Source organism: Phaethon aethereus, assembly GCF_964289735.1.
Source record: "Phaethon aethereus genome assembly, chromosome: 5".
Taxonomy (NCBI): Eukaryota; Metazoa; Chordata; class Aves; order Phaethontiformes; family Phaethontidae; genus Phaethon; species Phaethon aethereus.
Window position 1 is genome coordinate 56,598,576 of NC_138579.1, and position 16,978 is coordinate 56,615,553.

The 16,978-nt window shown below is 38.5% G+C and overlaps 1 protein-coding gene across 1 annotated transcript in view; it reads left to right on the top strand.

Moving 5' to 3' along the window:
* The window catches only part of USH1C (USH1 protein network component harmonin), a gene marked incomplete at its 5' end in the record, with an annotated part of 49,279 nt that extends 32,747 nt beyond the window's left edge, over nt 1-16,532 (top strand). Inside the window, 6 exons of the mRNA XM_081999838.1 lie at nt 12,151-12,192; nt 12,495-12,548; nt 12,693-12,792; nt 14,174-14,283; nt 15,008-15,063; nt 15,967-16,532. Of these exons, the coding sequence (XP_081855964.1) occupies nt 12,151-12,192; nt 12,495-12,548; nt 12,693-12,792; nt 14,174-14,283; nt 15,008-15,063; nt 15,967-16,066 (462 nt within the window). The 3' untranslated portion in view covers nt 16,067-16,532. The remainder of the gene's footprint in view (nt 1-12,150; nt 12,193-12,494; nt 12,549-12,692; nt 12,793-14,173; nt 14,284-15,007; nt 15,064-15,966) is intronic.
* Between the last annotated feature and the right edge of the window lie 446 nt (nt 16,533-16,978).

A 16,978-nucleotide genomic window follows, 5' to 3' on the forward strand; every position in this document is an offset into this window, starting at 1 on the left:
TTTGCTAAGCCCTGTAGTGGGATTCATATACTTGGTTTATGGCAAAACTACTTGTTTCAGACAACAGAAGAGGATCCCATGTGGTCACTTCTTTCCTACAGTTTTCTGCATGGTTTGACTGACTGCATTGTTGATTTTCTCTTTTTTTGTTTGTTTTTGCATGTTTACTTGGAAATACTAGGCTTTGCTTTTGCATGATTCTGGTTGGGGTGGGGAATGATATGCAAAATAATCAGGGGAAACTGGCAGACTATTTCTATGTGAATAATTGCCCTAATGTAAACTATGAATCTCTTATAAACTTAAGCAGACCTCTGACAGTGCTTGATATGTGTGTTTTTACATGTTTGAAGTGCCAAGAATATGCTAGATGCATTTCTGAAATGGAGATGTCAGATGTTCTTATGGGTAACATGTTTCCCAAGTTATTTGCAAAATAAAAATGGTATGAAATGACACAAGTGTACAAAATACTAGCATTCAGAGAAATACATTCTCCTAATGCTAATAGAAAATACCGAGATAACAGAAGTAATACAAGAACTGCCATAATGGATCTGACCCCAAACCCATATATTCCAATACATGTTTCTGGCAGTTTTTCACTGCTAGATATGTTAGAGAGAAGAGGTTAATAATTAAAGACAAATACGTCAGGCAACAACAACTACAAAAAAACCCCTACCTTTCAAAAATGATAAGCCAGTTTTCACTGAATATACTGAATTACACTGAATTAGTGTATATGAGGAAAGAACTAAGCTCCTAGTAGTGTGTTAATACTGAACCAAAGCCGCTTTGTTTACAACTAGATAACCCAGTATTCCTGATGTGGTTTCAGACATAGAAGAAAAATCAGAAGCTGGACAATTTATTCTTGCTGATTTTTAAAAAGTCTGTTTTTAACACCACAGATAAGCAGAAGCAATGCACTTATTTTACTTCAGCAATAAAAGATATTGTCTTTATGCCTGCTAAAGCTGAAAATAAAGACAACTGTTGCTGTCCCATAAGTTCACTTTTCTACTATTACTCAAACTGGTAAATCTTTTCTGTGTCACTAAGTTTTTGGGTTTTTTCCCCCGGATCATTTAATTTCAAATTCAGATTGCACAAATACCTGACAAAAGAATGAAATCCTGTCAAAAATACATTCTTGAAAACTGACTATTAAAATATCTGGTATAAATTGACCTGTTTCTCAAAACTGTTATTATATACTTTATACGAACCCAGTACTAAGTCTGTTACCGTTTAGGTTGTAAGAAACACCTCCCATGTCGGCAAAGTATCTTCTGTGTCAAGCAATCCGCTGGTATGTCATGTTCTGTTAATAATGACGGTAGTTTTATGAATTTCATATGTAATGCCAATGTCAAGGAAATGTTGAGGGTTTGACTCTGCATGGCTAATTTAAAATTCAGCACTTGCATTCATGTGCATGGATCCATTGCTGTGTTAAAAGACACCTAATACCAGGTAGTGGAAGTGACGCGTAATGGTCTGAGGACTTCATATTTCAACACTTCAGCAACATACAGTCCATGTTTGTGTGTTCTGTATGTATGTCATGGAGCATATACTTCGTTCTTTTCTCAAGAGCTAGGACCAAACTATATGTTAAACATAATGGGTGCTAAGAAACAAGCTTTCTTCTCAGAAGAACCAATATTTGTTTGACAACTCTTTGCAATGCTTTTGATTCAGGATGGCTGGATGTCAGGTTTCCCCATTCTGAGGTACTCTAGAAAAGTTCGTCTCTAAATTGTGCAACTCCAGGAGAAATCATCCATTTCCAGTGCAGCTTCAACAAGTTGATAATTTGTGAACCTGAGAATTCTTCTAAGATCAGAAAGCTTAACGATGCAGTATATTTTACGGTGTGAACAACATTAGTTGAGGGATATCCACAGGGATTTTCAAAGACCTGGTTCCAAAACTTTTTTTCTTAAATTATTTAAAAAAGGAAAGAAAAAAAATCTCAAAAGTTCCCCTACTGGGAAAAAAAAAAAAAAGGAGAAAGATGGCTTAACCACTTTGCTGGAAGCAATTCAAATAATTTCAGAGGATACAGCTTGTACTATATAAATGATATCTGGAATACATCACATTTCCTATGAGAAACATTGCCGAGAGTGTGCTGAGAGTTGCTGGGGTTAAGTCAGAAACTAAACCCACAGGGCTCAGTTTTGAACTCTTCTTGAATAGAACTATGCTTGACGTCAGTGGGAGTTTTGACTGAGTAAGAAGTGTACAATCGGGTTAGTATGTGCTGGATGATTAGGTCTCAGATGTTTCTGAGTATCTGTACTTTGTGGAGTCAAGGGTAGGTAATTAGTATAATGACCTTTGCTCTTATAACTCAAGATAAGTTAACTTGAAATTCTTTATGGAAAGCTGATCACTGCTGTCCTGGTGAATTTCATCTTAAAAGACCTATTTAGCCATAGATTAGTTAAAATCTCATTTCAGGTTCACTATGTTGTTATACTCAACTTTAGCTTCCCCCCCCCCCCCCCCCCATAGTTCCTCATTCAATTCATTGCCTTTATGGGATAAATGCCAAAAGCAGGGATGAGATTTTTCCATAAACTTGTCAGAGTTTAGGGGAATTAGCTACTATTTTGGATGCAAGAAAAATTAAGTTTTGATTTGTTGAATTTATAAGTCTTAGTTAAAATAATTCTGTAAGCCTTTTTGTTGTATTGGTGTCATTAAATGCGTTACCATAAACTATTTGAATTGAGACATCTTGGTGAAATGATGGATTTGCGCAAATTGCATGGTGAATTGTAATTTTCTTAAATTAACTCCATAGCAACTCGCTCCAAGTCCACCTACCCAACGATATCCAGGGGTACCACTAGTCTCTAAACCAGTCATGCTGCATCCTGACCCAAACTTTATGGTCAGACCAACAATCAAATCAGAGGCCCTGGTAAGCCTTTTAATGTTCCCTTTCCGAGTGCTACAATATTGTGGGATTTGTTGTTGACTTGTCCTCAAAGAATCAATGCTTGTCTCATTTTCTGCTAACTAACATTCATGTAGATTTTCAAGTGATCACTAATGGTAAGTACAAAAGTGTATTTTTCCATTTTTGTTCCATGATCTAAAAGTCACTTTTAGTGACAACTTTTGTACTGGGGTGCATAATTCTAGAGCAGTGTAGGACCTTAGACTCTGTAGATCTTATTTTTCATTTATTCACATGCTGGTTTTTATTTCTATAAATTCTTCATTTTTCAGAAATTAAAATGGTAAAAATAAATTACACTGCACTTTTCCTTTGTAAGTAGTCATTAATATACTTGAAATGTAGACATATACCTCATCATTTCATTTCTAGAGGAAAAAAAGGTGGTGTTATATGTTAGATTCCAATATACTGGTCATACACTGTTACTGCAAAGTTGACTCACAGTCAGATTCTTTTTCTTATTTCTTTTCCATTTCTGTTTCAAAGGTAAATGAAGAAAAAAATCTTGGGCTAAATATTTTAAGACCAACCATGTAACATCTTTGGGAATTGTGGTATATGAGGGAAGGTGAGCCAAGTCTTACTGAAAGGAGAGGGGGAAGAAAAAAAAAAAAAAAGAGATAAATATTGTGGTGCCAGGCAATAAGTCCCAAGTGAGAGCCCTGAAAATTCATCTAAAATAGCTGGTGGACCAATTAATAATATTGATTCTTGAGGGTCATCATGACTTACACTGTTAGAATTAGTTGTGTGTCTGTTATATGCATATGTGTGGACATGCGTCTGTCTATCCGTTTATACGAGCAAGGCAGCATATTGCAACATGAGCTTTCTAAGTGATGGAAGAAACATCACATGCATTTCATTTATTTAATTACAAGCTTATGCTATGTCTGACAATAAACGCACACAAGATTCCTAGCTGTCCTTCATTAAAGTGCAATGGATTTTTTGTCATTTTCTGCTGTAATAATTTAGATACTCCTGTTCCTTTATTTTCCCAGTTACAGTTTGAACAAATTTAAGTGATACTTGGTAACCAGTTTTCCCACAGACATAGTTGTCTTGGAACTTCTATATTATAAATGGATTGAAATAATAAATGAAAGCAGTTTTTGTAAGTTGCTCAAGAGAAGGCAGGTACATGAGCTAAAAAGAAATTCAGATCCCTCCAGTGTACATATTTCCTTCAGTTGTATGCATTGGAGCTTTAGTTTTGATTGTGTTCAGCATCTCTAAGCAATATGAAATCCCTTAGGTGAGGAATGAACAGAGTAAAATCATAATCTTCAGTTAATGTAATCTAGCTCTTGAAAATAAATACCTGGTGTGCAAATATAAACTAGTTTGCAAAATTGATAATACCCTTAAGTGTGATCAGACAGTCTTGGTACAAAATGAAAATGTTGCTTGGTTGGGGTTTTTTTGTTACTGACTGCTTATAATTACTTTGAGAAATTGGCAATAATATCCACCTCCATAGGAAATTTCTTACGGTTTGTTATGTATGCATGCACATTTTCCAAATCACAAGTCTGCTAAAGTGTTTCAGATGTCAATCATCTTCATCCCCAAACTGCCTTACATTAGTTGGAAGATCGCAGTTTCAGTGGGGGCAATATTCTGATAGGACTTTGAGAGAAACAGTCTATAAATTGGTTTTGTAGACCTGTCACCTCTTACTTCCATTTATGACTTCATGCAGTAAAGATTATTCATCCTCACTGCAATGAAGTCACAGTAGTATGTGGAGAAAGACTTGCATGGATGCGAAGTAAAGAGGGAGGCTACTTCTGTCAGTTAAAAATTGAGGAGGCCAGCGTATGACAAAACAGACAAGGAGGTACCTGCCTCCAGAAATGTATAAGAATTAGAATTTGATTTCGTGCAGAAGGAATGTTGTTTGTTTGTTTGTGGGGGGCTGATTTAAATCAATGGTTCAGATACAGGACCGGTTCAGCTTCTCTTAGCGAAGTAAAGAAGAAGGCAAAGTATCTTTTGCTACCCTGTTTCTTGTCTCGCTAGATTTCACATGCCTTCTGGAAATCCAGTCGTTATGTCTTAATGTGACATAATGCACATAATTTGTTCTACCTTGTTTTTATCTGAATTTAGCTGTCCTGCATACCAAACACTAGAAACTGATCTTGATGGATTTACTTGATTCAAACAGCTAATATTTGAGCAGTTCACCAGTGAAGAAGATGAAAAGCATGAACATAAGAATAAAATAAGCATGCAAGAATGGATACAATATTCCTGTTATGTGGAAAATAGTTGGGCCAGAAAGGAACAGTGAAGTCTCTGTTGTGACTTAAGTTTTCATATTAACTGAATTCAGGTCAGAATTCCAAGGTCTTTTAACAGTTCTTGAAAATGAAATTGTTCTTGCTTATAAATAGGAGAATGATGGGTGAGAATGAAACCATGAGTGTAGCCTTGAATGCAGAGGGCTGCTCTGGGTCAAAATCAGTGTGAACTGTTTGTCTCTGCTGGACTAGAGTGAATTGGAATACACTTATGGCAAAGTTAATTAAATTTTGGCTCAGCAAGAGAGGATTGTTATGATTTAGTGGTGGGGTTTTCAGAGAAGCAAAACAAAGATGAACATTAGTCTCTGCTTTCTCGGCTATCACAAAGCTATCTCACTGTTGTGTGAGTTAGAAGGCTTTGATGCACTTGCTGCTACTAAAGATTTTTCCTCCCTCACTCCTTTGTGGCTGGATGCAGCATTTCTGAAAGGTAGAATGGATATTAAAGCTTTCCTCTAATTTGCAAGATTTGAAGCTGGATTCTGTAGAACTGCATCAAGGGACCCGAGACAGGTTCTTAGATACTATGTGGTAAGACATGCAATGTTTGGAAATTTCAGTTATTATTTGCCATAGCTATAGCAAAACCATCTGTGGATGGAAAAGGAAATAAATTTTTCCAAGTAATGGTATGACAACAGGACACTGATAGAATCAGCAGTGAAACTGAAACAGTCATTTGTTTTAAAGCAAATTGAATTTGGAAACGTAAATGCCATAGTCTAGTCTGTAGAAAGTTGGTCTTGTTTCAGAAAACTCAAATATGTTACCTGCTTTGATGCAGGGTTTTGAGTGGAGGCTGGAGAGGTGTGAGGAGTGTTTTGTATAATTTTTTTTAGCCCATTTTATTTTTGAAAAATTTTGCAACATAATAAGAGGTTCTGTATTTTAAGTGATTCTAAACTACAGTGTACCATTTTGTTAATGCACTGGAAGCAAAAGAAAAACAGAATCAATACGGATTAAAATCATAGAAGCCCAACACTATAAAATAAATCCAGCAATTATGAATCAATAACGTGAAATTACTTGTATATATCCAAATTGAAGCAAGACCACTCAGTTCTGAGTCCATTAAACTGAGGAGGAATTTTTCTTTAAGTAGAAAGTACCTGTACTAGTTGTTGGTATTTTGGTAATTGCTTCTTTCAGGATGAGCCCAAATACACGTATCTTTTCTTCTTATCAACTTCATGAGAAATGTAATAATGGAATTCACCTTTCAGTATAAGAAATCCCTGGTAGGAGAGCAAGTCTTAAATGTAGCATATATTTATCATGACTTTTCAAGATTTTGGAAATTACTTGTCTAGCATTTTGTCCATTTTTTTTTTTCCAAGTATTTTTTCAAAAATCCTGCAGAAGAGACCCCAGCACTGTTCTGTAGAAACTAGGGATAAAAGGAGTCATGGAAAATATTTTTAAGAAATCTTGTGGTATGGAAATGTGCATTATTTATGTAATTTCTCTAGAATTCTTTCCTCCTTGTATTCAGTACTATTTTACTGGGTGTGTTATCTCATTTTGAAACAGCATAGGGAACAAGCACTAACAAGTGCAAGTGTGACTCAGTCCCTAGAAGAGCAAAAAAAGCAGTGAGATTATTTGTGAGTAGGTGATAACTTACAGCAAAAAATTAATATCTGGTTTGGCAATTTTCTTTCTTTTGCAGCCACAAGAGATGTTTAAAAGGATGGTGGTTTACAATTCATCATTTAGATCTAACAAAAAACAAGTAAAATAACATTTTCCATGTTTTGTGTGGTACTTCTTGTTTTGACTGATGATGGATTTAAAACTTTCCTTTCTAATCCTGTTGCTTGGTTTCTAAAACGGAGGATGCAAGACAGCCCTAGTGCATGAAAGCTGCTAGTCTCTGTAAACTTTCAGTGTGTGCCTGTGGCTCCTGCTGGTCTAGACAGATGAAGAATGAGAGGATAGTAAATACTTCAGGTTGAACCATCTGTAACTACTTAAAAGGTTAGTGCAGCCTTTAAGGTAGCTGAACACTGATAACTGATCTGATACTGGCAAATAATTTTTTTATATATTCCTAAGGTTTCCTTCTTTCTTTTCGTCTCCAGATGCAGCGCTTTCAGTAATAAAATACTTTCTCAGTTTAACAACTGAAGCTGTTACTGTAACATAGTTATTGGTAGGAAATTGGAGGAACTGGTGGTGGAAAGCACTTACTCATATAGCCTTTCTGTAGTGTGTAGTATTTTTCTGCTATATTACTACTTTTATTGCTTTCCTCTGTCACAGTGGTGAAGTTTTCATCACTTCCCTTTGGTTGACCGGTGGTTCAATAGATGGTCCCTTGAAGGAGTGAACTTTGTGCTTAACTTCTCCGCTGTTGTTAGATGTGCCAGTTTCTGTGCAAAACACCTTTAAAGTTAGATGCATTGCCATGTTATATGAAAATGTTGGCACACAGTTGTGAGCCCACAGTGTGAGCTTTTGAGTGGTAAACCATTAAGATTAATAAGTAATGTTTTCTTCTTTTGATCAGTTTCAGTCTAGATCTAGAAGGAAGAATTGGATTTGACTGAGATAAATCAAATTCTGAAATTGTTCAGTTGCCATTGAATGTTAGTGTGTTCTGTATATATAACACTCGTGTTCTCAGCACGTGTGTTTTGGAAAATTTTGTTATACTTGGTCATGGGTTTGTCTTTCAATTTTTCTTTTTTGTTTATTTCAGTCATGTCTCAATTGCTATTAGCTATTGATGTTAGAAACTTCAGTGAGCAGTACCATTGGCTTAGGTGCTTGTGTTTTGTTGTCTGTTTGGTTGGGTTTTTTTAAGTAGTAACTCTATCTTTCATCTAGAAGTCCAGACAGATAGTTGTTTCAGTGCAATCAAACATTTTAATGTTCCAGATTCTACTTATGTTGAGTCCTATAAATTTTCTTGTAAGTCAAGAAAGGATTAGAATGGTCTTAACTCTATTGCCAGAGATGTCCTGAGTGGTGGGAGTGTGGGCTTAGCACTGTGGCTTCCACTCAGTGTTGCTTTGTTTGTTAGTCTGTGCTTGGCAATGGAGTGTGCTCTCTGTTCTCCAAATTTGTGATGCCCATTTCTAGAAAGATTTATTACAGTTCAGCAGTTGTCTTTGTTGTATCATAGCTGTATTTGTACGTTATTGGATCCAGATCATATCACTCCTTTGCTTGCAGGTTTTTCATTGTGGGGCTTAGTTTTGTTTTTTTTGTTTTTTTTTTTTTTTTTTTCCCCCCCTGTTGAAAAATTATTTTCCCAGGAAAACTTTCTTCAAGGGCAACATCTGTTTTTCATGAGGTCGACCTGGGACAAAGAGAGTTCAATGACATCCTTTAGATTACATAATGAATTAGTGACTTGGCTGAGATTGGAGTTCTTTCCTCTAAGTTGCTTGCTCCAAGACCATAGATGTCTACTTCAGCCATGATTCCAAAGGTCAATACAAATTCAGCTATTCAAACTATTAGTTGTTTAGGTAGTTATCGTTGTAAAATGTTTCTCTTACAGTTTTAGTAAAACTAGTCATAATATTGTATACTTTTTGAATGAATGAATGATTGGATTTTTTCCCCCAGGATGAAATTCTACCTTGCCGAAGTTTGTGATCAAATTCCCATTTATTTAGTTCCTCAAAGTTAGCAGTTAACAAATGTGATGCAACCCATACTAATTTAAATGTTAAATAAGGTCTCTCATGTTCCTATTCCCAAAAGATGCTTTTAATACATGTTTCACTATGGAAAAAAGAGAACAAAAAAGTGCTTGTGGCAGTAAGCAGAAGTTCTGCAGTTGTGCCCTGAAGCTTTAGCTCTCTGGAGCTTGGGGAGATAAAATCATGCTTCAACCCATGCAAATGTTTCTTCTGTCTCAGAAGAAACACAGAATGAGGACATGATTTGCTTAAGTTGGTCTTCTGGTCTCAGGGAAAAGGTGAAGAGAGAGGCAGCCTGCAGGAAAGCCAGGGTTCATGCCATACAATTCAGTACGGCTGTGTGTAATGACTGCCAGTCCATGCAAGAGGCATCAGCCCCATGGTTGTATGGTGTGTGCAAGTATAGTTAGACAAATGGGCAGCACTGTTGTATATTTGAGGATCTGCTAAGGCAGAGCTGTGTAGTAGTGCTCAATGACTTTGTCAGAGGCAGTGAGGAACAGATCTGACCCCAGAGGATCATTCATAATCATGTCAAAATTAGGCAACTGAGAGAGATGATAAAGGTGGATGCATTAGTGTTTTCTGCTACAACTTTGTCATTCAATAGCCAGCCCTTAAAGATACCAGAGGAACCTTAAGCTGTGCATTTGATTTACAAGTGGAAAAAGCTTAGCTGAGTCTGAGAGTGGAATATATTTTGTCATCAGATGGATCCTGTAGAAAAGAGGGCAATAATGAATATATCAAGCTTGATCATGCACTGAACTGCTGGTCTGCATCAGATACTTGCTTGCCTGCTGTGTCAGCGAAGGGTTGTGGTGTTCTGTGTTGTTCCCAAATCCCCAGTTTATTGCAGCTTGAAGCCACAAGAGTGATACAGCATTTATGTGCCTCAGTAAAGATTTCTCTGAAGTCCTGAAGTCTTTACTTTAACATGCAGCATAAGTGCAGAGTTTTTATAAATCTCCAGCATCACCCATAGTCTCACCCCATAACCACTAATGCTCTTCAAGAAACCGCCACCCAAACACCATTGATTCCTGATTGCTGACTCAGGAACTCTCATATTTGCAGAAAAAGTAACTCCTGCTTTTTCCCTGCAGTGTTGGTCTGACAAGGGTAGTGCACTAGGTTTTGAAAGTTTAAGAAGGTGTGGGACCTCTCAAAGCTTAAATCTTGCTCTACGTAGTTGTGAAATTATCTTCCCCATTTCAGACAGTCCCTGCCAAAACTTTTAAGCCCTCCACAGAACCATATGAAAACGAAATTGGTTGTTGCCCTGCATTGGCTTGTGGTATGGAGCCAACTCCCTGAAACTCCATGGAAAGGAGAGAAGGGGGCTGGAAGAGGGTGCTACAACCCAGATACCTGAATGGTTGCTGCCAGGTGAATTGGAGCTTGTCAATTCTGCCTGTGTTAGATAGTGCCCAGCATGGTGATAGTCCCAAGAAACGTTGCTCAGAAGAAGTACCTACCCATGATGCTTTCAAGATTTTTTTTCACAGAATCACTAGGTTGGAAAGGATCTTTAAGATCATCAAGTCCAACCATTAATCCAGAACCACCATGTCCCCTAAACCATGTCCTGAAGCGCCACATCCACACGTTTTTTGAACACTTCCAGGGATGGCGACTCCACCACCTCCCTGGGCAGCCTGTTCCAATGCCTGACCACCCTCTCAGAGAAGAAATTTTTCCTAATATCCAATCTAAACCTCCCCTGGCGCAACTTGAGGCCATTTCCTCTTGTCCTATCACTAGTTACTTGGGAGAAGAGACCAACACCCTCATCGCCACAACCCCCTTTCAGGTAGTTGTAGAGAGCGATAAGGTCTCCCCTCAGCCTCCTCTTCTCCAGACTAAACAACCCAGTTCCCTCAGCCGCTCCTCATAAGACATGTGCTCCAGACCCCTCACCAGCTTCGTTGCCCTTCTCTGGACACGCTCCAGCACCTCAACATCCTTCTTGTAGTGAGGGACCCAAAACTGAAGACAGTATTCAAGGTGCGGCCTCACCAGTGCTGAGTACAGGGGCACAATCACTTCCGTACTCCTGCTGGCCACACTATTGCTGATACAGGCCAGGACGCTGTTGGCCTTCTTGGCCACCTGGGCACACTGCCGGCTCATATTCAGCCGGCTGTCAACCAGCACCCCCAGGTCCCTTTCCGCCGGGCTGCTGTCCAGCCACTCCTCCCCAAGCCTGTAGCATTGCATGGGGTTGTTGTGGCCGAAGTGCAGCACCCTGCACTTGGCCTTATTAAACCTCATACAGTTGGCCTCTGCCCATCGATCCAGCCTGTCCAGATCCCTCTGCAGAGCCCTCCTACCCTCCAGCAGATCAACACTCCCACCCAGCTTGGTGTCATCTGCAAACTTACTGAGGGAGCACTCGATTCCCTCATCCAGATCATCTATAAAGATATTGAACAAGACCGGTCCCAGAACCGAGCCCTGGGGAACACCACTCGTGACCGGCCGCCAGCCGGATTTAACGCCATTCACCACAACTCTCTGGGCTCGGCCATCCAGCCAGTTCCTCACCCAGCGAAGAGTAAACCTGTCTAAGCCACGAGCCGCCAGTTTCTCCAGGAGAATGCTGTGGGAGACGCTGTCAAAGGCTTTACTAAAGTCCAGGTAGACAACGTCCACAGTCTTTCCCTCATCCACTAGGCGGGTCACCTGGTCATAGAAGGAGATCAGGTTGGTCAAGCAGGACCTGCCTTTCATGAACCCATGCTGGCTGGGCCTGATCCTTTGGCTGTTCTGCAGATGCCCTGTGAGCACTCTCAAAACCAACCGCTCCATGATCTTCCCTGGAACAGAGGTCAGGCTGACAGGCCTGTAGTTCCCAGGATCCTCCTTCCGGCCTTTCTTGTAGACGGGCGTCACATTGGCAAGCCATTTCTGTTCTGTTCTCTCTGTAGAGAGGAACTGTGGAGCTGACAGTGGTAAACTGTTCCTCCAGTCTGCTCCATAGTATGACCAGCTCAAACTGCTGATCTGTTACAAGGTTTTGAAATGTCTTCTGACTGTCAGGACGGACTATTTGCTGCCTTTCTATGCTTTTCTCCATTTACTGTCGTCTTTCATAGCTTACAGAATTATATTTTTCTCACTAATAAATAAAATGGAGTTTGTGTGTTAAGTGTGTGTATGAGCCTGATGTTTTTACAATTAAGTATTGTTTTATTCTCAGGGCTTCCAGAAATACTTGGAAGATTTTGATCCATATTCAATGGTAAGGAGAGAATTCAAGTATGTCTCACTGTTTAGTATGAAATACACTGTGAAAAAACCCTCCTTGATTTTCAGGGCTGGGAGGGGGTTAAGATTCTTGCTTTCTGGGGCTTGTGTATTTGTCTTTTCTAATCATGTTGAAAAGGAGCTTTCTTGCAGGAAGAGACGATCTAGTGTTCTCATTTTCCTCTAACACTATTTTGGAGGAGGGAAGGGTCCCTTTTCTCCCATAAACTACATAGATCAGCCTAATTTGTTTTGTGTTCCAAGGTGGAAATGACTAATCATTATATCTTTTCATAGTTTACCCCAGAGCAGATTATGGGAAAAGATGTACGGCTATTACGAATTAAAAAGGTAAATACTGTATTGATTGATATTTAAAGTGTTCATATAAGTATTTCATGTATAGTCCCATTTACTGGGAAGAAGGAAGGATTAAGCTCCTGTTGACAGCAAAAATTAACAGCCTTTTCAGAACTAAAACTCTTTTTTTAATAGGAAGGATCGTTAGACCTTGCAGTTGAGGGAGGAATTGATTCTCCAATTGGAAAGATAGTCGTGTCTGCCATCTATGAGGGTGGTGCTGCAGACAAACATGGTGAGTAACAATGGGGAATATGAATACAAAGTGGTTCCTTATATTGGCTGAGAGTTGTTGGCTGACTTCATAGCTATGCCTAGTACTGAGAGGCACACTTAGATTGTCCAAGGCAGCCAAGTTCCGTTTCAGCTCTAAGGGCAGCTCAGGTTTGAAGGGTGCTGCTTAAACTAATAATTATGTAAAATTTATAAATAATGTTTAAGAAGAAATGGTCACTGCTGCTGTATTTTTATCATTACAGAATTTTCAATAATATGGCCTGAAAATATAGAGCTGTTCTCTTAATAAGGACTCCCCTTTTTCCAATCAGATATAAAAAACCAAAAAAAAACCTGATTCTTTGTTAATTCTGATATGCTGTTAACTAAGGAAAGCAGAATATGATTTCACAGTTTCCAAGGAACAACATTTGTAATGCTTCCATGTGCAAAGCAATTACCTGACCACTGCTATATTACACTGCTTAGTTTTGTTCTTAATGCTACTTTAAATATTGTAAAACACCTGGCTTTGCTCCCAAAATCCCACTAAAGGTCAGAGCCTTCCAGCTAACAACCTAGCTCTCTGGAAGGCACAAGAACATGCCATACCAACACATCCAAGGCTTTGCTCTTGGTGGCCAGTATCTCTCATCCTTTCCTTGAGAACTCTGGTGATGACCAAGTAGACGGACAGGACAATACCTCCCTATGTTGTCTTTGCTGACGTTGTCCCCACCTGCAAGTCACTCCTGCACTCACCAAGACCTGTTCAAGTCACTCTTGCTGTGAAACCATCTCAGCCATTTGATCTCTCAAGTACTCTGTTTGTCTTTGATTCTTCACTGTTGTGAGGGTCTCTTATAGCCGAGGCTGTCCCCTTACCATCAGTCTTCTCTCCTTTTTAAATCCAGTCCCAGTTAGCTGATTGTGCTTCATTCCAGAGTAAGAAGTTTAAAATCCATTTCAAAGGATTAAGAACATTACACATGATCTTGCAAAGGAATGACAGTCCTGCAAACCCTTGACAAATGCCACTTATACCTTCATGTCTTTAAGTAATGCTGCCATTTTCATAGTTGTAACAGCCTACAATCAACCACAGTTTGTAAGCTGCATAGATGGATTACCCAGACAGGCAAACTGCTACTACAGAAAATCTTTCTTGAACTAATTTCTTGGTCATGATCAATAACAGATTAGTGTGGCTTTTCCATGCCTAAAAATTCCTTTTGTTTTCACCTGTAGCAAACTTTCTTGTCTATATCAATTTTTAGTGTAAGCCTTCACATCTAGTGAAGACGCTTTTCATTATAGTCAGTACTGCATAAGTATGGGGCAGAAAAGGCTCACAGAATTTTTGCTTACATGTATGTGTACCATATTGGTCTTTTCACCAGGAGGCATAGTGAAAGGGGATGAAATACTAGCTGTAAATGGCAAGATATTAATTGATAGCAGGCTGGCAGAAGCACAGGCAACTCTAGCAAAAGCTTGGAGCATGGGTGGGGTAAGTAACCTGGAATACTTCTTCATTCTACCTACAATGTTTGTATGAGGTATACTTTTCTTTCATGACATTGTCACATCAACGCAAATAAGGTTGGAAACACCAAAAGTAACAAGTATGTCATGTACGATCAAAGTGAGCCGAAATCTGCAGAAGATACTAGTATGTAGCATCTCTGAAAAATCACACACATAATTTACTGTGAAAGTTCATGGCATTTAGCCACATGTCAAGATTGGTATTTAAACACATTACATTCTGAGTATTTGTAGTACATTTGTCTGTAGAATCTGTCCTTGATATTGAAAATTACTTGCAAGCTGATTGGAATTTTATGATAATAGCTTAGCTTATCTGTGATTTCTTAATGCACAAGTAACACTGCACTTCAGCTGCAGCAAGTGTTTTCTCAGCAAGAACTAAATTAATTGCTAAGATGATCAAATATAGGGTGATTCTTAGAATAATTATTTTTAAAAGCTTAGAATAATTCTTTTTAAAAGCTTATTGCAAGACCAGTAGGTTTTTCTTTAATTTCAGGATACAAATCCTGCTCAATCTTGAAGTGGTCTTCCTATTAATAGAGAACTTTCTGCTGCTCCCTGTGGTTTTCCACGAATAGATTGCCTTCCTGATTCTCTATCTGATATTCCATGGTGGTCCACTAACCATCTCTAAAAGCAGTATTTAGCAGCACACATTTGCCTGTGCATTTCTTTTTCAGGATTGGATTGACTTAGTCATTGCGGCATCACCTCCAAAGGAATACGATGATGAAATGTAAGCGCATAAACTTTCTTTCTCCAGGGATTAAGAGGCTAGTAACAATAGTCTATACAGTTTGCCTTTTTTATCAGTCGTATCTCAAGTATTTGCTTCTTGTGGGCGGCATAACCTTCTGCATCACATGGTTGCTAATTTCATAGTTATAAGTAGCTATCATGCATTACAGCAGTGGTTCCCAGACTTTCCAAAATGGTGATTCTCAGAATTGGTTGTATGTGACTACACCCTCATACTTCTGGTTTAAAGTTTGAGGATCTTGGGTTCATTGGGGTTTTTTTTAGATATTATTTACTTCAGTCTAGATCATTTACCGTGGCCCTATGGATCGTAATTTGGGGAAACAAATGCCCGTAAGCATTCTTCGTCACAACCAGACATTTAATTCTGTTTTCTGTTGGGTTTTTTTAATTACATTGCAGTCACTATCCTTGTCTAAGCCAACCTAAGTGTAAAATTTTCAAAAGAGCTAAGTGATTTGGGTGTCTTGGCAATTTTTGGTGTTCAGAGTCCTTTTTTAAAGATAATCAGCATAGGTGTGAAACAAAAGAATCCATGGCTTAAAGTGTGATAGAAGTATCAAGTTGATACAGCTTGCTTTACTTTGGATAAATAGTTTCAAAAGCAAGACCAATGTTTTATAGCTTGACTTGAAGGAAAAGACTTGAAGATAACCTTCCTACCAAGTAAAATGGCAGAGGAAAGTTTCGTAGTCACCGTTAACCCAGACTCTTGTTCTATGTAGAATACTAGAGTATTAGTTGCTGTAAATCAATATAGTTTTACTGGCTAACACCAACTGAAGATTGCTGAAAAACTGTGTTGAATACCTATGCATAAACTAACAAGCAAGGAAATAACTGACACTATTATTTTTGTTTTCATATCCTGTATATGTAGCCCTACTATTCCATCAACAGCAGTCAGTCCCAACACACACAGAAAGGTTTTTGAAGGCAGTGCACCCCTGTACAGACAAGGGTATCTCCTGCAGCTGTAGCCACTGCAGTGTTCCCTCATGGTGAATAGCCAGACCTGGGTTAACATGACTGTCCATTGTGAGGCTGTGTTAGTTTTTCAGCATGTGCCTGCCTGTGCGTTGCATGCCATGCTTGCTTTTGTTCCTGGCGTGCTGGAGTGTTCTTTGGGCTTTTGCCATGCCTGTCCTATTAAAATGTAAGTTTTTAGTTTCTACTTCATAATGTCCCTTAGAGGTCCTCTGCAGAATTGGTTTATCATCTGCCAGACTATAAAATAAATAGGCCCTGCTTAAAAAGTAGGATTAATCTAATTTTTTTTTTTTTACTTATCTGTGGACCACTGCTGTGGCTTTGTGAATTCATAAGTATATAAGTAACTACAAATTACTTCCTTGTTAAGGCTTGTCCAAAGAACAAGTGTCCATGTGTATTATATGACAGTGTGCCCATAAACAAGTATTCATGACTGTTTGGTTTTCACTGAAGTTTGCCTGTGTTAATTTGTTGCTATACAGTGGGTTTGTCCTGAAATTATGTGTGTGTTACAAACTCAGTTTACTGTGTATGATTTCTCTATGCTGTAACTACTGTAAGGACAGTCATAGATCTCTAGAACCAAGGTAAGCTTTCTTGTTGCATGTGGGTATTTGTGGTCTTCTAAATTATTACTTACAATACAAATCAAAATGACTCAGCTGAGATCCAGTTATGTAAAACTGTGCAGAAAGACAAAAATTGCACTAAGGCTAACAGCATCTGTTTCACTCTTTCTTTTTTTCTGCAGGACATTTTTTTAAAGGTGGCTATGCTGGAGAAGTTAAGTCTTTCCACTGCAGAAACCTGCTGCTCTGTAAATTAATAGGAAATCAATAACCATATGAAGTGCATCTTTATTTGAAAGAAATGTGAGCAATCAGACCTGTAAATTGAAC